The following is a 27,295-nucleotide window of genomic DNA, read 5'->3' as shown; positions in this document are numbered from 1 at the left end:
TAGACTTTATTGTGTAGTCATCACCAATGATAGGAACCAATGTACAACTGAAGGAACTAGAAGGGATTTAGTTGATGAAAGGAATGGTTCAATAAATACTAATCTCAATGCAAACAAAGACAGACAAAAAACTTTTTCTTGATTAATATAGTAAAATCAACTAACAGCATATGAAGGTCCAATGTGAACTCTGTCACAAACATCCACAAAACAACTATTGCACTACAATATCTATCTACTAAATATTAAGAGATTTGCAATGTGAAGTCTACCACAAATATCAACAAAACTACTGCACTACAATATCCATCTACTTATAATTGAGAGATTTGCAAATCAAAACTAGGTGCTAGATCCCTTATTCTAGGAGAATATCTTGTTGGTTTTGGAGAATCATTCTTCTTGCCTCTTACATTCTTTTGTTCTTTCACATTCTCCAACACTTTCTTTGATGGTTTAGGTTGTCTCTTCGGCCTAGCTTTTTCAATATTCGTCGCTATTTCCATAATTTTCACTTTTGCCTTTTCTTGAACAACCTGAAAATATATAATATTGAATTAGAGTTTATCTACATATATACATTAAGTCTATCATAAAACAACAAAATGTGATTATTATAATACCTTCACTTTGTTTGATGTGTCATGCACCATTTTTGACTTATTTTCACGATGATTATCATCTTCCTCGGTTTCCTCATTATCTTCAATCTTTTGCAGATATTAATATTAGTATTGCAATGAAAAGAATTATAGAAATTGTCAATATCCTATCATTGATAGACTTTTGAATCAGAATTGAAATTTCAGAATAGTCTATCACTAATAGACTTAAATCATAGAAAGAATAGTCTATCATTGATACAATTCTACCATTGATAGACTTTTCACACACAAACATAATAGTCTTGGAAAAAATAAAAGTAAAAGAACTATTAGTAATTTTACCTCTTTCTCTTTATCAACATCAGCATCAATCATTTCTAAACTTATTGGTGGAGGAGGATTCTTTTCCAAGGGCTCTTGAGATTGTTTTTCACTTTCACATTTGTGCGAAAGTCTTTGATTTACCACTTCTGTCAATGAAAGTAACAAACGAACAATCTCCTCTTGTCCCTTCTTCAAGCACTCTAAATCTTCTTTGTGCTGTTTTTTTAAATCTTGAATATCTTCATGTAAAGAAGATATTCTTTTTGCCATATTGCTTTCCTTCATAGCACATGCTTCTTCATCCAATTTATCATTTTCTAATTCCAAAAAATATCTGAAGTACTCAGATTTCATTTCTTCTTCTGATGCAACAATGGGGACCACAGATAGCTAAAAAACAAAATATATAATCAGTGTTAAACAACAAAGAAACTATCACTGATATGGATCTATAACTGATAAGGATCTATCACTGATATGGATCTATCACTGATAAGGATCTATCATTGATAAGGATCTATCACTAATATGGATCTATCACTTAGTAACAACAAATTTAGAAAATACTAGAAACGAAAACAAATGAAACTTACATTTTTTTCCAGAAAGATGTTATCTTCAAGATCTTGCCAATCGAGTTGTTCACTGGATTCCCAATTTAATATTCTTGGACACCCTTTCCCTATTCTTGTCACATACCCACTAGCAAGTTGAGGAAGTATTTCGTATGCCCAGTAAGCTAGAACCATAGGGAAGCCTTGTAGAAAGGCACACGCTTTAGATTCTGTTTCTAAGTTCTTAGACTTTCTTTTGGATTTCACCGCATTTTGAATGAATTGCTTTGTAAGACTGAAGCACAACCTTCCCCAAGGATAATTCCTAAACTTCTCTTTATCATCCAACATCTTTACATGTTTTAAATCCAACATATTGTGATTTTGTTTAGGAATTAAAACATTGTACAAGAAGTAAAGGTTGGCTAATTTTACTAGCTCTTCTTCATCGGTGCAGTATTTACAGTGATAGTTAAAAGCAGTCTTCAATTCTTGTCTACTAATGGAAGTGTTATTTCTAAAAAACAATTGTTTAACCATAGACTCATTTTCTTCCGTTGCATCTAAAACATCTTCTATAGGATATTCACCACAATTTAATCCTGTAATCAAACAAAAATCTCGCAGTCCAAACTCCACAATGTTACCTTCGATGTTGAAAAGAAGAACATTGTTGTCCGTTGAGACACATTGTCTTCTAATCAAGTGTGCTAATAGTTGTAAAGGTATTTTTGTCATTTTTAAATTTAACAAGTGCCCAAATGGTCCTTCTTTAAACAAGTCTAGACAACTAGGTGATAAACTTTCGATAATATGGTCAGAAGTTTGTAGATTACAGTACACAGTGATTCTTAAGGTTGACTTCCACATTTCTTTGGGAATAATTAATTGTTTTCCCTGTTTAGAGCAAAATAATTGTTACAAATATGCAACATACTAACTTAGAAACAAAACAATATATATATATATATAATGGAATACCTTCTCTTTTTTTATCTTCTTTTTGCTTGATGAAGCTTCATGTGTTGAGACTCTTTTTGCACATTTTTCATTTGGTTCGCTTTCCATAATATTTTTTTTCTTATCCATCTATTAAAATTACAACAAACACATCAACCCAATGAACTAAACATCCCCCAAACATATCAGTGATACAAACATATAATAACAATCCAACATAAACAAAGTAAAACATCCTTCAAGCTGATAGAAACATATCACTGATAGAACATAAACAACATCACATAAAAATATATACTAACACACAAACCTATACACTAAACTAAAAATATACATTAAACTAAATTATCACTGATAGACCCTAACCCTATACACTAACACACAAACCTAAAACAGATCAGCATGTTATACATTCCATCATAAACCAGTTAAACATCCTCCAAATTCATTAATCAGTGATAGAAACTTATCACTGACAGACCCTAAGCAACATAACACACAAAATCTAAATTAGACTAGAGCTTTTACTAATTTCCCAAGTCAAACAGGCTAAACATCTTCGAAGACTATCAGGGATTGAAACATATCAACGATAGACCCTAGGCAACAACAATGCCCGTTAAATGGTTATCTACTAACATCCCAATGCAAACAAACTAAATATCCCTCAAGACTATCAGTGATACAAATATATCACCGATAGACCCTAACCCTATACACTAACACACAAACCTAAAACAGATCTGCATGTTAAACATTTCAACATAAACAAGTTAAACCCTAAATCAGTGATAGAAACACATCATTGATAGACACAAACTGAAAAACACAGCGTAGAATGTAGTGCGGTGGAATGAAAACAAAATAGAAGAAAATAGTACCTGCAGCGTGGCGGAAGGAAAATAAAATAGAAGGAAGTAGTAGGGCAGAACGGCACCGGCACCGAAAAACCAAATGGAAGTAGGAAGAAAGTGGAAGAAAATAGAAAGAGGAGGAAAGTACCGGCACCGAAAAACCAAATGGGAGGAAGAAAGTGGAAGAAAATAGGAAGAGGATGAAACGGACTACACTCGCGAAGAATCGTCTGCACTTTCCCACTCGCGAAGAATCTGCTTGAAACGCGAAGAAAGTGGAAGAAAATATATGTAGGGGTAATTTCGTCTTTTTCATTAAAAATTGCCATATTTGCAATTTTTTATAATTTTTGCTACGTCCTTAATATATTTTGGGTCAAATGCTATATACCCACTCGGCCCTAAATATATAAGTTCTCTACAAGTTATCCTATTTTTTTCAAATCCAAATTGTCTTTTCTTTATGAATATTTCGGGGTTCATTTTTCAAATTTTTTATGCTTAAATTAAGATAATTGAGTGTGAGAATTTCAGTAATCAAGCTTTTAAATTAAATCTCAAATTCAGTATTATCTTTGGATTGTTGACCAAAAAATTTGTTATAGTTAAATATCAATTTTATGTTTCAATTAACTGTTTAAGTAGGCTGAATTCATAACTCTACTTCCCCTATAACATTACAAGTGGATCCACTAGTTTGCCAAGACTAAACTTGGATCAAGAAGCCTAACTTACTTAAGGCTGAAGGTTTCTGAATCATAAATATAACAATTTAGAAAATCATAAACATTGCAGTAAAATTTCAATTGTAAATCGATAAAACTCTCATGCAAAGAAAATATATAATCCAAAACGATGTCCAAACTCCAACAACACCACAAAATGTATCTAACCGACACACTAATCAATAAACAATTTCAAAGTTCAAGAATAACAAGGATGCATCTAATGTAACACAATTACAAAATATCTAATGCAACTCATGGAGACTGGTGGCAAATATCTTACTCTAGTGGAGTCTTGAGAGCTCAGATCTCAAAGTTCAAAAGTATTATTATAGAAACAAGGACTTTGAGGGTTGAGAGTATTATATATATAAATCTAGTTTAATAAAAACATGAACATCCAAGTGTAGTCTTTTCTTTATCCAAAGTTTAAGCATGAAGATCATCAAGTGTATATTCGAACAAATAAAAAGATTCTTGTGCAGAGTGACACCAAAGACGAGGGGTTGAAAAAGATTAGATTATCTATTGTGTAGGGTAAGAACACCAAAAAGGTAAGCTACATATCAACGATAATACAAGAGTAACCCAAAAGCAAGCTTCACCTAGGGCCACCAGTTTTCTGCTTAGCCTTCTCGATAAGGGGTTTCAACTGTTTTTTTTCCGCAAGAATCTTTAGGAAGTTGAACAAAAAGGGTATGTAATTGTGCTTCCTTCTGATATTTTCAGTTCTCCACTTCTTGAGTTTTTCCTCTTCCATCAAGATTTTCTCTGTAGCACTCTCAATCCCAGCATTTACTTCTGATAGCGATTTGTTCAAAAATTCATTATTGCTATTCTCCAACAGTGTTTCTGATTGCAAGGCTAACTGCTGCAAAATGCGCTCTCTCTTCTTCTGGAGCTCCTTAAGCTCAACAGTATACATCTCTTTTCGATTCTTAATTATGGCCATGAGGTTGAATCTTATCTCACTCTTTGAGTACCTTTCAATGCGTTCTTGAATCACAGGTTGAACCATCTTCAGCCACTCAAGGTCACCGTGGCTGCCTGGGCAAGGGCCATGGCTAATAGGTCCATCCTTTAACCCATCAAGTTCATAAAGTACCCCGTCGATAGGTAAGTAGCTTATAAAATGGTACACATCATCATCCTTGCTAGAAGCTTTTTGCTCATCAGGAACGAAGGGTTCTGGCCTTGCAAAACTATTGTGGGCCGTACGTATAGCTTCACTATTATTAATAGCCAAACCTTTGAGTTCAGGTGGGAAGTTCTTAGTGAAATCCTTCAACTTGGATAGCTCTGGGCCAATGTCAATATCGGGACAATTCATCAGAATAGACAAGATTGCTTGAGTTGCACAAGCATTGTTAATTACCTGTGACATAGGGAAAGGAACTGGATGTTAGAAAAAGTCAACAAAAAAGTTATACATTCCTATTTATCACTAGATAAGTGATAAGTCCTCCATGTTCAATATCATAAAGCTGACCTGACTCGCAAAAAATAAATTTGGGTTAGGATCCTTAATAACAAGACGATCATCTTTGTCCCCTGGACGCCATTTGAATAGAAATATCAAACCATATATAGGCCTGAAGATGGACAAGATTAAAATACATGTCTTATTAACAGAATGTCAGACACAAAAATCGAACGCCATACATACCTCATATTGTTAAGAGAGTGGAGATCCAACGAGTACAACTCTTCAACCTGAAAAAATAGTGTTTTCAAAGCAGCTACTTAATATTAGAACACCCTAACCCTAATGGAAAGAGAAGAATTATGGAAAAGAAACACATGTAGCGTAAATATATTTCTCTTTCTAAATACACACAAAAAATATATTGAACTCCTGAACAATCAAAGCGATCATTGCCTAATTTGTGCATATAGTGTTCCTGAGAGATGGCCATGACATACTTCTCTTTTTCTTTTTTTGGAGTTCAGAACATATATGTTAGTGCATATATGAATCTAAAATTTCAAAATAAACTTGTTTTTCGGCTTACGTAAGAACCATTCGATCTTATTATGTCCAAGTTTTTTTGGATAAGATTTTAATGTCCAAGTTCAATACTAACAATAGCATAGGTGGAGTGGAGCATTTTCAAAGTGATGCCAGGTGAGTTGAGCAGTTGCTAGACGCCACCAGACATCAAGTGAACAACCTCAGGGGGTCACTCAAATAATGGATGCATCAGTGAAGAGATGATTCCCACTTCCCCTTTAGCCTTTATAGCCTTTATAGTTAGGAGAGTTAGTTCATAGAATAAATCTTCGCACTATCTATTAACTTAATACCACAAGTGGCACACCCCCACCTGGAACATGAGGGGACGTGTTCCAGGTGTGGACGCAACTTGGAGAGCTCTGATGCCTCTACGCGAAGCGCCAAAACGCCTACTTTTTGAACTTAGACTTTAACCTTACTTAAATGAGAACGTGCTCTTGAGCTTTTACTTAATAAGAACTTGCTTGACAATATGAAAACGCAGCACTTCTTAACTTGGAAGAACCGAAAAACTTTGTTCCTTTTTAAGAATCTTGTTACAATTACAAGCGATGCTTAAATAAACTAAAACTCAACATAAACTCCTAAACTTAAACTCCAACGCCTTGCATAGAGAGCTAGCACAACGCAGTAGCTCACCCTCTCTACATAACCTCCTTGCTTCGCTTACCGGGGAAAGGAGAACGTTAAGCCTAATGCTTCATGAGTGACATTTTAAGAAAACTTTTTGCGGAATACAAACACATGCATAAGACCATTTACAAGTCAACTCCTCAAGCACACTCTAAGAATAAGAAACACCTCATTATCCTCTACTTATTCCTTTTGCCCGGATATGGAACCTCCTCAATGCATAGACTACTATGATGATTTTCGTTTTACCACCATCTTTTCAGACCCTTGTTCAATTCCAATTGCTTAAACGGTCAACTCGAATGCAAACATCTTAACATGGATAGCCACCACCTCGCCATGCGGACCACTCAACACATGATTGCCTTGACTCTTATGTGCACATAAGAGCTAGCTCAGAATAGGGATAAAGCTAATGATTTACTCGCATACAAGTATTTCATTCAAGCAACATAAAATGCATGCTTCAACTCGTAGATATACTCTCAAACAATCAAGCTTTTCTTATAAATCATAAACAAGATTATGACATGCATTGCACTATAGATAACATAACATGACTTTGAAAGAAGAGCTTTAGAAATCTCTGTTCTTTTCTTTGAAAGGATCACTCATGAAGTCAAGTGCTTTCTCCTAATTCCTTCTTAACGCCTAACTTAACTTACGTTCTCCTCTGATATTCTCTGGGCAAAGCTTTAACACTTAGAACTTCCTTATAACTTCCTTTGAACTTACAAGATCTATTTATACTGGTTCTAAATCGGATTAGTCATCCTTAATCTCATCTTAGCTCACCAGCTCCTACTTAATGCTTTGCAAGTGGTAGTTTAGTATCCTTCTTAATCCATGCTTAATTTAAACTTAACACGTGTATAGCTAACTAATCACTCAGGTTTAACACTTAACTGACTCCTCGCGTAGCTCATCATCTGATAATTGGTAAAGTGTTCGTTGCCACCTTCCCCTCTCTCATTATCTTGTCTTAGTGTGTTGCCTAGCTTCATTACGAGTACCACCCTTCCTCTCGTCGCCTAGCTAGAATGCATACTTCTTCAAAACGACTAGTCCTTACACAATAATTTTTAACATCCTCAAAACACATAACACTTATACTTTAGTTATTTTTTATAGCTTCTTTCTTTACAACCTCCTTACCCCAAAATGCGAGTTTCACAACCAGGATGTTGCGGTACATCCTAATTCTATAAAGGATGACGCACATGGACCCTCACCTCTTGCGTATGCTAACCCAAGCCCAAAAATCCTAGATCACTAACAACCCCCCCCCCCCCCCCCTAAAACCCTAACTTCAAGTTAATTACCCTTATAACCTTATTAATACCATACTAATATCACTACTAGGACCCTTCAGTAGGATTCATGGAATCAACCTTAGCACTTCTTACTAAATTAAATATCATTGTTCTATCCCTTGCTTTTAGCCATGCTTAGCCCTTTAAGCCCTCCATGAGTCTAAAGAGAGTTGGGAGACCTATTAGGCCCACCAAAGCCTCCCTATAGAAAAGGGTACCAACTAAGTAAGATATCAAAGTCTCAAGCAAAACATCCCTTGGGCCGGGCCTCCCTATAGAAAAGGGTACCAACTAAGTAAGATATCGAAGTATAAAGCAAAACATCACTTGGGCCCCTTTACACACCATTAAAAGCTCTAGAACATTTAAAAGCACCTTTAATAGCTCTATTATTTCTTTCACTCCACAGGTCCCATAACAGAGCACAGACACCCTAACAAACTACCAAAAGACGACCCTTTTCTTCGATGTTTTAACAGAGCATAAGCATCAAGGCCCTATGAGGCATAAGCCTCATTTTAATTGTAATAATAATCATAAAATATAAAATCTTGTATGCTCACTCATTGTAATGCAAAACAATATATGTTGGAAAATTGTTAAAATATAAAATAGTAAAAACAAAGTTTGGAGTAACTGCAGCACCACACAAAATTAAGATTAAGGAGAAGAAGAAAAACAACTTTTGTCTTGGCTGTGAGAGGGGAAAACAATGGATAAGTAGTAGGGAAAAAAACGGTAGCTAACCTCTTTCTTATGGAGTAGAAAGCTCACTAGTTAGCCATCTGCTATTATTTTGCAAATTGTTGGTGGAAATTATTCTCAATTTTTTAAGTTGTTTGAGTTTTAGAGTCTTAGCCTAAATGTACAGAAAGTTTTGTTGGAGCCCTTATTAAAGAAAAGTCCTAGACTAATCTGAGCAAACTTATCAAAGGCTTTGTTGGCAGAAATTTGGTTTGAACGAAACCAAAGAATCTTTCGTGATAAGGAGATGCATTGGTTAAACCGCTTTGAGATAGTTAATTGGAACGCGGCAGCTTGGTATGCTTTACAAAAAGATTTTGAAGTATTCTCCATCCAAAAAATTAGTCTTAATCGGCGGGCCTCATTTTTCCAGACCATTAGAAGCCACCTTCTTCATGAAACACATTTTTGCAGCCATCACTGAAAGATTGTTGTCTTTGCATTCTCAGGCCTTTCATGCCTTATTTGTGCTGCTTTTTCTTGTTGCTTAGTTTATTTTTTTCTCAGCTCCTGCTTGCTGTATTTTTGAAAGTTTTTATTATGTATCTTGGGCTGTATTTTTGTTGGATGATGAGGGCGCTAAGAGGGTTTTGGATCTGGTATATGATCATAGTAATTTGCATCTTTTGTCAAGAAGAAATCGAAAATATTCACAAGGGAAGATGAAATTATGGGATTTTACTGGAGATTCTTTTGAAGGTGTTGGGATGTTTGAAGTGGCCAATTTGTCATTAAATGAGCCAGATTTAGAGGCAGTAATTTTCACTGATGATGGTAGTGGTCCTAGTAGAAATGAGGATAAGAATTGTGAGGATGAAGATGTCATGGAAGATTGAGGATGTTGTTTTAAGCTTCTACTTTAGTCTTTACATTTTGTTTTGGATGAAAGTGAGATTTCTATTTAGGATTTTCTATTTGTACTGTAGTTTGGAACTTTTTAAAGAACTTAGAGACAACTAATGTACTCTATTTATGTTTTAAGGAAGTATTGTTATGTTCTAACATATATGAGTAATTTCTCTACAAGAATTATTACATATATTATTTTTAAAAATAAAAAAATTATAGTGTCTCTCTAACGTGTTGCGTCCCACTTTTCTAGAAATTGAGTGTATTGTTGTGTCGTGTCGCGTGTCAATGTTTGTGCTTCCTAGACCAAAACCAACATTTCAATCCTTTGAGAGTGAACTTTTTTATTCCAAAAAGCCAAGAGGAGCATCAAACAACTGAGCACCCTCAATAGAACTATAAAAAAGATGCATAGGGTAGAGGATAACATTAAAATCACATGCCACACATCACCTCAAGCCACAATAACCAAAAGGGCTTTCCAGCTCTTTCCGAGAATGCATATCTCCTCCTAATTCCCAGATTTTGTAGATCCCTAAAATCCAAAAATATTTCCCCTACTCCATTCCTTCAAGAAACAGTTAAGGAGAAATCTCCTCTAACTGCTTTCTTAGTCGTACAAGGCCAACTCTTCCAAATAATTAGATTTCTCCCCAAGGACCCATCTGACTCCCTACACTCCCACTCTTCTCATCTACTTTTCCAAATACTTTCAATCCTCAATTTCCATACCAACAACTATATCCAAACATTCTTGAGTAAGCAAGTCCTTAACAAGCATCCTTTTAACTCTTCCCTTCAACCCCCTCACATTCTTTTTTTTTTAAAAAGAAAAAAGAAAATGAGCCTCTTCTTCGAGAAAATGAATAGATGTTACATAAGATAATACAAGGAAGGGACAAGGTCAAAGCCCCCAAAGATCAGCAAGTGCACCCAGACATCTCAACTAGGTTGGCACCTCCTTAGCACCGTCAACATATTCAGACTAAGACCAAAAGATATTTGCGCTGTTATCATTGTTGTACTTGGATTTTCTTTTGGTCTTTGGATTTTCCTTGGTTTAAGTTGTTGGCGCTAGTACGGATACGCCTCATGATCCCCTCCCCCCTCTTTTTTTGCTTCTCTTTATTCTCACCGTATAATTTTCTTGTATTTTGAGTTTTACATTAATAAAGAAGCTTGTCTCTGTTTAAAAAAGAAAAGATATAACCAAAAGCAAAATGAGAATAGAACTATCTCATACGAACAACCCAAAACTATGAAATGAAGAGAGACCACCGACTAAAAATCCAAGAAAAAAAATAACAAATAGTTTCATTTGCAAAACCACTGCACAATTCAATAACCCATTCATTTATCATTATTGAGCCCAGCTTCTTCTTTGTTCCAAGGGAGAATATTAGTTCCGAATTAAGTGTTTCAAGAGACTTGAATCCCAATCCCTTTTACTGCAACCTTCAAACCACACAAGTTTCACTATACATATTCCAATGTAAACGATTGTTAAGTTCTCTCCCTTCTCTTTCCCCTCTCCCTTCTCCTACCCTTTTCCGATAGCCGGTTTCTTCGACAGACTTTTCGGACAAGTCTCAAAGCACGACATGGAGGTTGTCAGTTGCAAAATCGATCAGTCCCACTATGCATTTGGAGAGAGGAAGATAGTTGTTTATTGAAGATGTGTAAGCCTGTAAAAGCACTTCTATTTTCGTTAGCCAACTTGGATGGACTCAATTAGTAAGATCTGATTTACTCAGAACTTCGATGGACAGTTATTTAAAAAAAATTTTGGGATGTTGACAGAGGAAGAATGAGAATTTAGAAGTTTCAAGCAAGCTCTAGATGGGTCCTAAGCCAATCATGAGCCATATCCAGGGGTCTTTTCAATATTAGAGTTTGCCCAGGAAAAGATCAGCAAGGATGGATATCGTTTTGCAAGATGATGGAGAATTTTGTTAAAAAAATGGACTATGTTAGATGGTACTCTGGCAATATCTCCAAGTTTCCTTCTCCACAAATGGTAGAAAAGATGGTTATGTTGGTAAGGCTAAGTCTAGTAGCTCTGAACTCAAAGCTCCAAGGTCTAAAACAATGGAAGGCAAGATTTTAGGCCAAAAAGGAAGCTACAAGCGCCCAGTCATCCTTCCCCTCAAAAAACATAAGCAGTGCTTGATCAAGAACCATGAACTTGCTAAGGTTAACTTTAAAAACCTTTGGATTATATCAAAAGTATTTGCTTTAGATGACTGAAAATTGATCCGTAAGAGGGGGAAAGAATTTTCTAAACGAAAATTGTAATAAATCCTCTATTTGATGAGAACGCCCTTATTAGTATTGATCAAGAATCAATCATAGACCTTATTTGAGAGGAAGGAAAATGGCAGGCTTAGAGGAATTTCCACCTCAATTTGAAAGATAGGACAACATCAAACATAGTCGGCCCACTTGTTTAAAAAAGCTACGATGGTTGGCTTAAAATCAAAAACCTTCCTCTAGATTATTTGTGTAGAAGCACCTTTGAGGTTATCGGGGATCAATTTGAAGGTCTTATTGACATAGCCCTTGAAACTCTGAATCTAACAAATTTTAGTGAAGCCCGGATTCAGGTAAAGAACTTATGTGGTTTTGTACCGTCAACGATTGAAATTACAGATCTAAAGGGGGAATATTTATCTACATTTTGGTGACTTTGAATTTCTAAATCCTCCTAGACCTTCCAAAGTTCCTAAGTTCCTATTTTGCTGGATGATTTTAAAAGTTCTATTGATGACTTGAGAATTAGGATGTCTTGTTAGATGAAGATTTTGATCTTTCCTCCTTTCCATCCGTATTGAATGTTCCGAAATCAGTTTTTGCAACTCTCCCCGCGAGTAGAAATCCATTTGAAATTCGTAGCTTTATTCGACCATCCCATCGACGCCAAAGAAGAAGACAGAGGCCGGCAATCAGGTCAATAGTGAATTGATTGCGTGGGCATCTGAACAGCCCCCTCTTTGAATTTTTTCGAACCCAAGAAAACGGCTGTTGCAAAATGGTAGTGGGGCCCACATCTTTTGATTCTGTTTTTAGAACTCCGGTAGACGAAGAGCCATCAAGTGAGAGGAATAAAAAAAAAGGCCCACTTAATTACGATTAAGAGTAATTTCGAAATTTACTCCAAATTATTGATGACAACTCAACACATTTAAAGCAAACGTTACAGAATGCTTCATGTAATTGAAAACTTACATTCTGTTAGTTTAGGAGCCCAGCTTTCTCCAGGTTCTGGATTTTCTAGCTGTTTCAAGTTTGCCGAAGGAAGTAAACTCACTCATGCTCCAAAAATTCTCAAGCATTACACCCGCAAACAAATCTCCTTCAATAATGTTTAGACTACCCTACTAAAATCGAAACTAAATGGGGTTTGCACCCTTAAAGCCCCTTCTTCGGCTTCTTTTCGAAATCACCTTCTCAAGCCCTCCTTTCTAATAAAACCCTGGATCTCCTACCAAGCATTTCAACTACTTGAAGCTTCCCAACTCTAACACTAAAATAACTTTGTTGTGAAGCTCCCTTTGTCATGTTACCAAGTTCTCTGAGAAGCTATCCACCGAGGCTTTGTATTCACCTTTCAGCATCAGCAGTGAGGAGTCTATGGGTTTCCTTAATGGTTTTGACCACAAGAGTAATGTAGAAATTGAAGGGACATATCTTACTGCCTTATTTGATGAAGTCGTCAAATCAAAGTCCCTCGAATTACCTAAGGATCTGTTGTCCTTAGTCAACAACTGTGGCATCATCTCGGTTTAAGGAGACAACTTAGTCTTAATTTCTCTCACCCAGCCCATGAAGATAATTTCTTGAAACTCAGATTGTTGCGAGGGCCAAGAGGTAGTTCCAATCAAGTTGTACTTTGGTGGGCATGAAGGTGCTGGACAGTATATCTGGTACAGGACAAGGAACAAGGTGGAAGGTTCTAAACTAGTGGACTTGTTGAATTCTTGTGAAGATGTCATATGTGAAAGGACACTAACATATACTCCATATCATGATAATGCAGGGACATATTTGTCCTTGTATTGGCCTCCCACGCGTGTAGATGGCAAATGTGGAAAGCCATTACTGTGGTTTCTGGTGTTTGTGTAAAAGAATTGTCATTTGGTATTTATTCTGGAGAAGGCAAATATTTTAGTGGTTACAAGGGAGTAAGCCTCTATAGTTGGTATCAAGAGAAGATTGATGGAACAATCATTCTCCTTAAGGGAGCATCATCATTGACCTATAAAGTCACTGAAGCTGATTATAACTGTCGTTTGATATTTGAGTTCATATCAGTTTGTTTGGATTTTATTGTTGGAGAACTCGTGTTGTCTGATCCAACAGGCATTGTTCTCCCAGAGCTTCCTAAAGTGGAAATGCTTGCTCTCACTAGAAAGGCAATTGAAAGTGAAGTCCTAACTGCAATAAAAGTGATCCTAAAGGGTGCCCATCAGAAATTTGTCTGGGATAAGTATATAAAAGAAGTATCGTATCGGTGGTACAATTCAGCTGAAGTAGGAGATACCAAGTCTTTTGAGATTTTACTTACACATTGCTCGTGTTCTTATAAAGTTCGTCTTGAGTACATTAGTCATTGCTAAAGATGTGAGTGCATTGTGATAGATTCCTTAGGAAGATCAATTGAGCCAACCTATGTTGATACTTCATCAGTGTTATCAGGCATCCCTAAGATTGATAAGCTGGAGATAGAAGGAAGAGGTTTTCATACCAATTTATGCCATTCGTGGCACTTACAGTGAAGGAAAAGAAGGGAAGAGTAGAATACAGTGGCTTAGGTCCATGTTGGGAGCCCTGATCTTATTTCTATCCCAGAATGCAACATAGCAACTTGGTGCTCTCTAACCAAGGAGTTAGTGAATTACTCCACTCAAGATCTTTATCTCAACTGGGTAGTCTTTCTCTCTCAACCAGTCCCCTAGCCCTAGTTTTTGTTTTGGTGACTTTGTCTACACTTCTACTGTTGTCTTTCCCCTACATTTTTATTTTGTTTTGTTTACACAGCAGCTGTTTTGCTAGCAAAATTTTATACTTGCTTTATTTTGGGATATGTTGTTTTGGTGCTAAGAGGGTGTCAACCTAGTTGAGACGTCTGGGTGCACCTTCTGATCCTCTTTGCTTATTGCTCTCTAGGCTTCTTTTTTTCTTGAAATCCATAAGTGTTTAGGCCAGCTTACGCACACCTCGACTAATCTCGGGACAACCTGCCTGACCCTACAACATTTGGGTGTCAAGGAAACTCGTACTTTGAGTTTTATTACACTCATTGTATAACTCTCTTGTACTTTGAGTTTAATTATTAATAAAGAAGTTTGTCTCCATTTCAAAAAAACTCATTCAACATTATCTGGAGTATGGTATTCACTCTTCAAAGGCTTTTCGTCTACCAAATTGTGGAGTATAATTGCTTTCCAACAAGGGAGGTAGTGGAGAGATGGTTGATTAATGAACGAACAAAAAACTTCCCATTTGATTCTAACTTCCAAATTCTTTTATCTGTGCTGGGCGAGATCCTCCTTTCAAAAAGACCAATGGGTGCTTGAAAATCAGCTACCTCTTCATCTTTTAAAAGTCTCTTGAAATTTAGAGCCCGTGAAGTAGTAGAGGAGTCCCAAAAGTCCTTTAGAGCCCCATTAGGATGCAAAAACCGTTTAAATAGCCTTGGAGAAGAACCTTTTAAAGGAACAACATCTGCCCAAGAATCATACCAAAATGCTATTCTTGAACCATCACCAAGTTCGAACGATGCCAAGGAATCCACTTGAAGCCAGCACCTAAAAATATGAATCCAAGGACTATGAAAACTATGAGTGTTATTTCATCCAAATAAACTTTCTCCATGGATACTCTTCACTACTTGAACCCATGAGGGATTCTTTTCATTAAAAAATCTACATCCCCATTTGGAAAGGAAGGGCTAAATTTTTTAACTTTAGACTCCAAACATTGAGCCACCCATCCTCTTGCAAACATGGTACCACCTTCCAATTAACTAAGTGATTCAATTTGCCAAAGAATGTCCTTCCCATAAGAAGTTTCATAATAAGCACTCCACTTTTTGCAGTTTAGTTTAGTAGCCTCTTCCAACAACCTCGTTTTCTTCAACATTGATGCCACAACCTCACAGTCTAGAAAATGGTCTTCAACATTGAGCTAAAGATTGTTGAGCATCTTTAGAAGCTTACTTTCTCATATAATTTACTGAACAATTTAGCTTTTTAAGTTCCCTAGCTAGTCTACTACTATCCTCTCCTCCTTTTTTTTTCCTTTTTGAAAGAGAATTTCCTTTTAAAACTAAACCTTTGAAACCTTCCTTTACCAATTGACTCTGTCGTGAGAACCATTACCCCTAATAACCACATTACTAGGAGAAAACAGGAAACCCAAAAAGTTTAAAGCAAAATCAAGGTTTGCCAACAATCAACACTTTGAATAAAACCATACTTTCCCCTTGTCCCATCATCCACAAAATTAACCACGGGAGCAAGCATAGGTAACCTCTCTTCCAAAGAATAAGCCAAAGCACACTCAAAAACCACGAAAAGGTTTCAAAAACTCAGATATGAGAAAAGACTCTTCCTGTCCACCTGCCCTTCCCCTCCTCGACACACTTATAACCAAAAGCAATTAAGGAAACAACTAAGGATAAGACACCAAAGGCAAGCAAGAGGACTTACCTAGCAAGCTTACGGTTTGTTCAACCACTAGAAGAGACTGAAATGAGCTCCCATTAAAAGGGCCATTTTGAGTACGCTTGTTAGAAACCAAAATTGCCCTCCCCCCGACTCCTCCTTGAATAAATCAAGCCTTCTCTCAACTTCAAACCCATCCAACTTCTCATTCAACTGACAACAAATTTGAGGCTATATGAGGATGGCATGGAGAACCTCTCAATAAAGTTATCTTCATATTAGGAATCGTGAAGCTTGAGTAATTGAAAAAATTAGGAGCAAGGAAGCAATTATTGACCTATTAATACAAACAGAAGCTTTGAGCTTTGGAACTGCAAACCTCCAAAAGATCTGGATTTTCGTCATAGAGTAAGGGTTTGCGTAGTTGTTTCCCTTAAGGAGCAAACTTTGGAGCTTCAATAGAGCATACTCCTAAAGATCCAAACGTTGAAAGACGTCTTTTATCGTACAAAATATTTCAAGAAAAACTTCAAGGAACAAACTTTCTTTTTGCCTTCAAAGTGGCACGACTTGTTGAGGGCCTTAGCTTCAAGGGACGACATAGAGACGCCAGTTGTTGGAGTGCCCTCGAGAGGGAGGCTGTTTGATTTCTAAAAAAACTAACGATGACCTGGCAGAAAGTTTCTCTTTAATAAAATCGCAGTCACTCATTTTATTAATTAAAGGCGCCATTTGGTTCTCTTTCCTTTTTTTTCGATGCTTCATATACCAAATTTTTAAAAAACGATAGTTAGTAGGGAAATGGGGCCACTAAATTCTTCGTTCAACTGTCTTCTACTGATTTGTCAATCCCCTTTAAACGTCGCTCTTCATATTCTAGAACATCAATTACTTTTTCAGTTTAGACATCTGTCTCTGTCATCCTCTTCGACACCAGTGAGGGATCGTGGATATGATTTAGAGCTTTGAAAGGGTTTCTTGCTAAGAGGGAGCTGCAGAGGTGGATTTGAGGGTGTCTAGTTCATGGGGGAAGAAGGAAACATTGAACTCTTCATCTTTCAAGATCTCCCTGACTCTCAATTGATCAATGGGATTTTGAAAGTCGTTCACAATAAGAGAACCTTTGGTGGAACTAAGGGGATCCATAGTCTCAATATACCAAAATTCAAGAAGATAATACCTCTATTGATATCTGTAATTTTGATAGTTGAAGGCATAAAACCGCATAAATTTTGTTTAACTTGAATCCTTGTGTCACTGCAGCTTGTTTTTATTAGATGAATCAAACAACTTTCATACCCTTTATTTTGTACACGTCACTGTAGTATGTTAGGTTTAATGTTCTATAGCAATGCTCTCCAACCCCCCAAAGTGATCACCAATAACTTCAAACATTTTTCTCCAGCAATAGTCCAAGGGAAGGTTTTTTATTCTTAACCATCCTACAAAACCTTTCTTAACAAGAGGCCGACTATGTTTGAATTTATCCCATTTCTCAAATTTGAGATAAAAAGACCCCATCTCCTGCCATCTTCCTGCTTCAATGATGATATCCCCTATCGAGCCCTGATCTAGACTTATGAGGGCATTATTGTCAAATAGAGGGTTGATGATGATTTTTGCTTGAATATAAATTTCCAATATTTTCCAGATGTCTCTCCGGTCATCAACTGCAAAGAGTCTTGTAACAATCCAAAGATGTTCGAACTTTGCTCTAATAACTAGTATTTTTAATCACCCATTGACTTTGTTTTTCTGTCTTCGAACTTCCCTTTCTTTTCAACAAAGCCTTTGATGTCTTTTGATTCGACCGTGTCTGCATAGCTAGAAATATTGGCCAGTGGCAAAATGTTAGCCTTGGAGTGATCGTGCGAGAACCATTTAACATATTCCACCTTAGAAATGAAGTTTTCCAACATGTCGTGAAAAGACCTCCATCTCTGTACGTCTTCCCCCTGAACAAACCTTTAAGATTGAGTGACTTCAAGGTTTTGGCAAAGAATAGCAGCTTAAACCCAACCAATCTTTGTCTTAAACTTTGACATCTTAAGTCTTCCTCTACCCAGGTCTCCAAACTTTTGGTAATATCTATCAGTTGGACTTCTTAATAATTCAAAGACAGCTTTGAAGAACCATACTAATTGATTTTCAGAAACTAACAACATTTTGTAAGCTTACACATCTTCAACATGAAATTTATCTCCTTTCCAAATACAATAACGCGATTGGAGAACTCTGCATCTGACCACTTCCATTACGTTTGTTGTTTAGTTTAGAAGGTACAATCGGCTAAAGAAAATTCTAGGGAAGAGGCTCCGTTGTCAGCCTCAACGAGGAAAGAGTAAAGGAGAGAGGGGAGAGAACTTACCTTTCAAACTCTTCCTCTCTATGGTTGAATGTGAGATAACCCTCCGATTCCTTTCATCCCACAATACCCAAAGGGTGGCACAAACACTAGGCACTATTTCCCAAATGGTGGATCGATGAGAAACTCTAACAGCTCTATGACAAACATACATCATGCTGAAAATCTAGAAAAAAGCATCCCAAACAAAGTTCACCAACTCACAATGCCAAAGAATACGGTCCAAGTCTTTCACCGCCTTCCAATAAAGAATGCAGCAAAAGGGCCCAACTAACGACACTTTCCTTGAAAGCCTATCCAACGTGCTAAGGCGACTGTGAAGAACCTGCCAAGTAAAAAACCTCACCTTTCTAGGGACCTTAATTCGCCACACCGAAGAGAAAACCGACTCACCCTAGGGGGAAAAGTTAACCAAAGACTAGAAAAAGGACTTACAAGAGAGTCCCTCCAAAGGACTAGCGCTCGAAACCCTTACATCTCTCCTCCCAAGACAAAAGAAATGACTCTCAAGAAGAGAAATAAGAGCCACAACATCTTTCATTTCCTATTGGAAAAAGCCCGACATAACTCAAAGGAGAACGAACAACAGCTCCTAGACCACACCAAAAAATAGAAAATCCATCACAAAATGATTTTTTAAAGAAGATAACTAATTAATCTGAGGAAATAACCCACACATGGGTTTGTCTCCCACCCAAAGATCTTCCCAAAAATACGTCTCTCTACCGTCCCCCACCACACAATGAACCCAAGGAATAAAATCAGAAAGCTTTTTTGATATGACCTTCCAAAGATTCTGGTAAGCTCCTTTAACCCCTTTAGCTAACCACTCGAAAGGATGGAGACCATGTTTACTCACAATCATCCTATGCCAAAGAGAATTGGGCTCAACGAAGAAAAGCCACAACCATTTGGCTAAGAGGGCTTTATTATGATTCCTTAGGTTTCAAATTTCTAACCCCCCGAACAATATTGACTTCTCAATCACCAAAAAAATATGGTCCAAGTCTTCCTCCGCCTTCCAATAAAGAACGCAGCAAAAGGGCCCAACTAGCGGCAACACCTTCCTTAAAAGCCTACCCAACGTGCTAAGGCGGCTGTGAAGAACCTGCCAAGTAAAAAACCTCACCTTTGTAGAGACCTTAATCCGCCACACCGAAGAGAAAACCGACTCACCCTAAGGGGAAGAGTTAACCAAAGACTAGAAAAAAGACTTACTCGAGATTCCCCCCAAAGGACTAGGGCTCCAAACCCTCACATCTCTCCTCCTAAGACAAAAGAAACGACTCTCGAGAAGAGAAATAAGAGCCACAAAATCTTCCATTTCCTATTGGAAAAAGCCCGACATAACTCAAAGGAGAACGAACAAGAGTTCCTAAACCACACCAAAAAATAGAAAATCCATCACAAAATGATTTTTTAAAGATAACTAATTAAACTGAGGAAATAACCCATAGATGGGTTTGTCTCCCACCCAAAGATCTTCCCAAAAATACGTCTCTCTACCGTCCCCCACCACACAATGAACCCAAGGAATAAAATCAGGAAGCTCTTTTGATATGTCCTTCCAAAGATTCCGATAAGCTCCTTTAACCCCTTTAGCTAACCACTCGAAAGGATGGAGACCATGTTCACTCATAACAATCCTACGCCAAAGAGAATTGGGCTCAATGGAGAAAAGCCACAACCATTAGGCTAAGAGGGCTTTATTATGAGTCCTTAGGTTTCAAATTTCTAACCCCCCCCCCCCCCCCCGACAATATTGAATTCTCAATCACCTCCCATCTTATATGATGAGAGCCTTCACCTCTCATCTTATACGATGAGAGCCTTTGCCTTTTCCTTCATCCCCCCCTTTTTCCCCATGGAAGTCCCACATCAACCTCTCTAAACACTTGGTAACTTACCTCAGTGTTTAAAGTGGGAAAAGAAATAGACCGAAATACCACTCAAAATAGACTTAATCAAAGTGAGACAGTTAGATTTAGAAAATAAACTCTTTTTCCACGAAGCCAACCTTCTGCAAATTTTATCCACCACACAATCCTAAAAAGAGACACTCTTAGGATTATTCCCAAGAGGAAGGTCCAAATAGGAAGAGGGAAGACTCCCAATCCCACAACCGATCCAATCAGCCCACCTTTTGATCTTCTCTTCCTCACTATTAATACCCAGAACACAGCACTCACTCCCATTAATCCTTAATCCTAACATATCCTCAAAAAAGGCCAAAAAAACAAAAAGGGCCCTCTCATTGGGAATACAAAAGATGTTTCCAATTTTCAGTAAGGAAAGAATAACTATGGCTTTTATAGCCAGTATATCTTCGAAGTTTACACCAAAAAAGAAGTACTAAAGATGGTAGAATCTATAATGTCCTTTGAAGTCTTGCCTCTATCCTAAAAGATTTTTGCATTGATTTCACCCCAAATTTACCACAAAACCGCATAAATCATGCAAATTCAAAAGTGTTCTTAAATGGCTTTGGATTCCATCCAATATATGCCTTATGTTACTCTTTGATTTAATATGGTATTTGGATTCCAACCGAAGTATCCAATAATCACATCCACTTTCATCAATTTTCATGTTCGTGTAACCTAATTCCAGTCACAAGAAAATTAAATAAATCAAGCAAAAGTATTTGAAGTATGTTTAATTCGGGCCAACTTCTCTTAAATCTAATTCTGGGAGTTGAAGAGGCATTTGACATATGTATCTTCATATTACAATAGCATGCATAATTAGAGATATGAGTCAAAAGAGGACATCAATGGCATATAGAAAGAGAACAACATTGGCATCCAAATAAAACCTACTTGAACACCTTTAACTTGCATCTGTTGAATAAGCTCCGTAAAGACACCTGGAAAGGGAACAATATGATCCAGCATTTTTCTCAAGTCAATTGAAACTCATGATTTCTATACAAACCATTTCTAAGACTACTTTAATTGTACAAAAATAAATTGGACGTTATACTTCTAAAAGAATGCTATAGAGCAAGTTATCTACTTGTTTGCTAATATCTAATCATGGAAAAGCATTAATATAATAATTAAATAAATAAGGAAAACCAAAAACCAAACAAATGTATACCGGGATCAGACTCAATTGTGCACCAAGACATGATGATTCAAACGCTGCACAACACAAAAAGATCTTTAGTGCATACACAAAGCATGGTTTAAAATAACGAGAACTACCAGCACTTATCAGTACTTGATCATATCCACCGATGATAAGTAAAAAAAATACGAGCAAAAATTTTGGTTAACAGTAGAATAGGTTTGTTGGGAAAAGGCGAATAAATACTGGTGATATGGACATTTCTGCTTCAAGAATATATTCTCAGACGTGAAAGTAAGATAACAAAATTTCTGTCTGCCAAAACCCGTATTTAAGAAGAAAGATATGGGAAGTGGGAATGCAATAAAGTTGGGATCTAAACCATCCCAGAAGTCCTACTTTAACCGGGAGTTTTCCCTTTGTTCCACCAACATGAGTGTCTAATGAGGTAATCACGACACTTTTCTATAAAAATTTGTTGTTTCATAATCTAAAATCAAATCTATAGCATCCATGACACCTATATAGGCATAAAACACATGAAATGTTATAAATTCTTTTTTAAAAAATTTAAATAAAAAGCAAGCATGGGCAGACAACTATTTGAAGTCCATTACTAAATCTCAAAAATAACGAAGTGGGCCTGGAAAAGCAACGGATGAATCAATAAGAAGAAATGACAGATGAGTACATCCAACTGTTGAGAAGCAAGCAAGAGAAACAAAATCGAGGAACAGCGTAAGCTCAGTAACGAGCGGGGGAGGCGCAGTTCTTTGCTTCTACCGTTATTCAATTGAGTTTCGATGAGTGCGACGAAGTGACGGGCTTCAAATGGGGGGAACAGACATATGCAACAAATCAAAATGGCGGTACACCCACGTTCGAATTGGAACAGCCAAACACAAACCACGTTCCTACTTACCATAAGATTGATATTCGGCTATTTTATTGAACAAAGAATAAAATTAAAAATTAAAATCAGAAAATCAAACGACTACTCCATTCTTTCATTGAGCAAGTCCTAATTTATTTTTTCAATTGAGAAGAAAGACAAAGATGGAGATTGAGAGAATACCGGTAACAATACAAGGGTAGAAAATAAATGTAAACTCGCTATGAGGGAGGCTCCGGCGGCAACACTGAACAGTAGGGAGATAGCGGTGACACTGAGCTGCTAAAACAGAGGAGGAGATGGCGTGGAACACGGTGAATAGATTAGGGCTGCTGGGCTGCCGAGGTTTTTTTTTTCTCTTCCATTTCTTTTCGGAAATTAATGTAGGCAGATTCTATCGAGATAGACATTGAGTAGCCGTGTGGATGCAAAGTAGGTTATTTAGGTTATAATGTGAGGTGTAGTTTAGTTCGATAATTTGTGTATTAAGTGCATATTATTATAATATAAATTATAATCATATGTAAAATAAATGTTGATTATTTTAAATTATTTATAATTTTCGTGTTCTATTATTCTTTATCAAATAAAGAGTTATGTATGTGAAATATAATTTTTTTAAAATATAATTAAAATTATATGTTCCACCCATTTATATAAAATTAACTGAATTTTAATTTATGTTTGAAAAAACTATTTATTTTTGTTTGTCATTTTGAGAGATAATTTAATTGACATGAAATTGTTAAAAATGTACCAATGCAATTCATGTTTTCCATTCACAAAACTCCTCCCTTTTTTATGTACACAATTGGTTCTAAAATAAAACATAGCTCATAACTGCATAATTACATTTTGACCCCCAAGATATTTCAAACTTATATTCTTATTTTCATTTTTTTTCTTTTTTATATCGTTTTTATTTATAGAAATAATCAATTTTATCCTATACTCCACTAGTTAATTTGTTTAACATTTTGATTTTTTTGATTTTTTACTGAATTTTGAAATAAAATTTTATAGATTTTTTGTAACTTTAATTAATTTAAAAGATTATAGTTTTATTTTTTATATAATAATATGCTTCAAATCGAAATAAAATAGTATTTTAATTTTTAAATTTAATTATTGAAAGTTATAGTTTTTTATCATTATATTCGAGGAATAAAAGGTCATAAAACTTTAATTTTAATTTTAATTTAGACTCTAAATTTTTCTCAAAACTATATTATTTAAGTTTAGAAGATAATTTTAAAAATGTGATTAAACTAAATTAGGAATTTCTACCCATGTAGCGTAAATAATACATTTAACTACATAATTGCAATTTAATGAGCTATTATCTTACACAAAAATATAACTTAATTTACCTCAACTCTCCATATATGTGTGTATGTACTAGCACTATATTCTAAAATGAAAGAAACGTTAATTTAAAAAAAAAAAAAAAAAGTAAGATACATAATTGTAAAATGATAATTTAATGATAATAATAATAATAATAAATCTTAAAAATCCAAAAGGAAAAAAGAGAAGAATGATAAATTGTATTCTAAAAATATTATTATAATTAAACTAAAAGCGTAGTTGGAATGATTTAGCAAAGAAGATTTCTCAAAAATTCATTTTTATTTGTACACTTTTGATAAATACTTCTTAAAATAAAAACACAAATGTGTGACAACTTTTTGAGAAGTGTTTTTATTTAAAAATTTACAATTTTGACCAATGACGATTGGAGGTGGTTTGCAGTGGTCGTCGGAGTTGGTTGCTGAAAATTCGTTGGTAGTTGGATATTGGTTGATGACAGTCACCAGAAGTGGTATAAAAAAGTTGAACGATGAACTTCTCAATCCTTAAAACAAAAGCACACTTAGGATTGAATAATAGTAATGATGGTTATTTGAAATCATATTCTAGTCCCCAATTAAAACTAAATCTTATTCCAAACAAGGATTGGACTATTATAGCTAGTCCACTCCACCCACTCCACTTCATGCTGCAAACATACCCTAATAGTTCAAAAAAAATTTATATTTTGTAAATATTTGATGCTCTATTTGAAAATGTCATGTTGCATAGGTTTCATTAATATTAGAACAAAAAGTATAAACATTTTAAGAAAGAGAGAAACATTATTATTTATAAAGAAATTGTAGTGAGTGGCAAAAAAAACAAGTTCAACACAAGTGATACACTTGAAACATACTTGATACATACATACATACATAAATAAAACAATTTGACATTTTTGTAAACAAGTTGATCTTTGTTAACTTTAGAGCCAACAAACGTGAAAACCCCTTTTAGGTGGCATTTGGCAAGGAGTGAGTTGATATAGCACTAGGTTATTATAGTTAGGTCATAATAATGGTGTTTGGGATGTAGTCTGAGTTATAATAGTATGTGTTTTGTGATTTATATTTTTACAATAAATATATATTTTTCTTTTTTCAATCCTTTAACAAAAATTTAAAATCTTGTATCATAAAATCAAATATTTGGTATACCAAGCGTATATCAAATGTATCAAGTGTATACTAAAAGTGAACCAATTGTATATCAAATGTATATCACACGTCTATCAAGTGCATATCAAATGTATATCACACGTCCATCAAGTGTATATCAAATGTGTACCAATTGTATATCAAGCATATGAAGTGTATATCAAATGTATATCAAGTATATTAAGTGCCTATTAGAAAGGTTTCAAGTACATGTCACAAATGCATTAAGTGTATCAAAGTGGACATTAGTAATGTATCGAGTGTGTCAAGTATGTACCAATGGTATATGAAGGTATATTAGGGTATCACTTGAGTTGAACTTGTTTTGCCATTTTTGCAAAAGTAAATAAGTTTGTGCTATAAATCTAATTTTTTAAACTCACTTTGCTAGACATGCAAAAAAAAAAAAAAACCCTTATTTATATGGTTATTTCTAAATCTAGCAAAATATCACAATTTATCAAGATAGAACTATCGATATCTATTTGTATCATGAAAAACACTCACACATATATATAGTAGTTAGGGTTGACACAAAAACTAGAGGAACAAGGAATCCCTAATTGGGGAAGGGCAGGGACGGGGAGGCCATCACCGACCCCACCTACAATTTATATTTTTAAATATAATATATGTATATATATATATACACACACACTTAATCCACCATACCATATCTTTTTTCCTCGTACTTGTTTGGCCCACCATACCTAATTTCTCTTTATTTAGTACTTATTTGGCTCACCACACTTTGTAATCCAGGTAGGCCTTTTAGGTCTCTTTAAATTTACCAAATCTTGAAGACTTGACATATTGAAGTTGCTATCGATGAGGTTGTGACTCGTGATCATCCACTGCAATTGAGGTTCGTTCGCTCTCAATGTTGTCATTATCGTCGGAGTTGTCTACTATTGTTGTGGTTGTCCATTGCCACAGGTTATGTTGTCGTCACCAATTTCGTTTGAAACATGAGCTATTTTCTTTTTTAAAAAGATAGGAAATATGGGGAATGGGTCTTCGACGACCTTTTCCTCGACGGGGAACCCTCGCTTGGTGCCTATACTCCAAAGCATGTTTGTACAGGACGAAGTTTGCCTATGGCTAGATGTCCAAACCATCTGAACCACTTTATGTCTATGTTTTGTACCTGGTTTAGCATGTTGCTTTCTTTTCCAGGTTGTTTTGCTTTTAATTGATTGTTGCTATTTGTCATATGCAAGTTAGTCGCGTTTAAAATTGCTTATAGTATACTACAAGGGAAACTCATTAGTCATTCAACGACTGAGCCTTAGTTGTATTTTTACAAACTAAGTTTTTTTGTAATTGTTAGTCTTTAATGCTTTCTTTAACGATGTTTTCAAAGCTTTTCTTTGTTTCACATTTTATAAAATCATTTTCTCTCAAAATGTGAAGGAAGGCTACATCATATAACAAGATTTTCCATGACTTTTAGATTTTGTATGACTAACTTGCTCGTCAAGTTAGAGTAAGGGCCACACATTCACCCGTTCCATATTGAAAAGTTTGCGATTGTGATACTCGACGGGGTGAGGACAGGGATGGGACAAATTTTCCCTAAGGGGACAGGGATGAGGAAGGCCCCTGACCTCGACCATGATCTTGTTGCCAATCCTAATAGTATTCTAGCTAATTTAGTCTATCATGGTTTATCGCATATAAAATTGCAATATTTTACTATATTTTGTAAATATTTTCATATGTTTTTAAACTTAAACGAAAATAACTTCATTTTTTTAATAATTTCAAAATTAAAATAAAACTATCTATGTCTATCTTAACCATGATAGATTGAATCATATTGAAGTCCCCCACCACGAACCATTCCTAACTCTACCCTTGTGAGTGTAATTAAAATTTGTAGTGTTTTATTTTTATTTTTATTTTTCTTCTTCTGTCTTTTTTTTTTTTTTTGTTGGAGGGGTGTGGGGCTAGAGGTTTTTTGTTTAGGGTTTATAAATTAAAAAAAAGTGTTATTTTCAAATATAGCAAAATGAATCAAAATATTTATAAGATATAGTATAATTTCATAGTTTATCTACAATGAATAAATGAAAAAGACTATTGCATGTGTCTATCTAATATACACAAATGATAGTCTATCTTGGTTTATTATAATCTATCATAGATAGATTGTGATATTTTATTATATCTGTAAATATTTTCATTTTTGTCATTTAAAATAATTGGTGTTTCTACCG

General features: G+C 35.5%; 2 protein-coding genes across 2 annotated transcripts; both read right to left on the bottom strand.

Annotated features, from left to right (window-relative positions):
* Nucleotides 1–314: 314 nt before the first annotated feature.
* On the bottom strand, nucleotides 315–2,713 carry LOC127150975 (uncharacterized). Its single transcript, XM_051090049.1, has 5 exons — nucleotides 2,465–2,713; nucleotides 1,523–2,380; nucleotides 948–1,319; nucleotides 624–710; nucleotides 315–536 (listed from the first exon to the last, which is right to left on the bottom strand). Exons 1-5 carry the CDS (start codon nucleotides 2,570–2,572, stop codon nucleotides 315–317), a joined length of 1,647 nt encoding a protein of 548 aa, XP_050946006.1. The 5' UTR covers nucleotides 2,573–2,713.
* A 1,654-nt stretch (nucleotides 2,714–4,367) lies between these two features.
* On the bottom strand, nucleotides 4,368–22,987 carry LOC103498729 (ubiquitin carboxyl-terminal hydrolase 2). The gene is made up of 6 exons (XM_008461463.3): nucleotides 22,750–22,987; nucleotides 21,705–21,748; nucleotides 21,425–21,471; nucleotides 5,689–5,735; nucleotides 5,512–5,614; nucleotides 4,368–5,397 (listed from the first exon to the last, which is right to left on the bottom strand). Exons 2-6 carry the CDS (start codon nucleotides 21,733–21,735, stop codon nucleotides 4,624–4,626), a joined length of 1,002 nt encoding a protein of 333 aa, XP_008459685.1. The 5' UTR covers nucleotides 21,736–21,748; nucleotides 22,750–22,987; the 3' UTR covers nucleotides 4,368–4,623.
* Nucleotides 22,988–27,295: the final 4,308 nt, after the last annotated feature.

Source organism: Cucumis melo, chromosome 9, assembly GCF_025177605.1.
Source record: "Cucumis melo cultivar AY chromosome 9, USDA_Cmelo_AY_1.0, whole genome shotgun sequence".
NCBI classification, from domain to species: domain Eukaryota; kingdom Viridiplantae; phylum Streptophyta; class Magnoliopsida; order Cucurbitales; family Cucurbitaceae; genus Cucumis; species Cucumis melo.
Note: the sequence above shows the minus strand (reverse complement) of the source record. Positions and strands in the feature narration are given on the sequence as shown.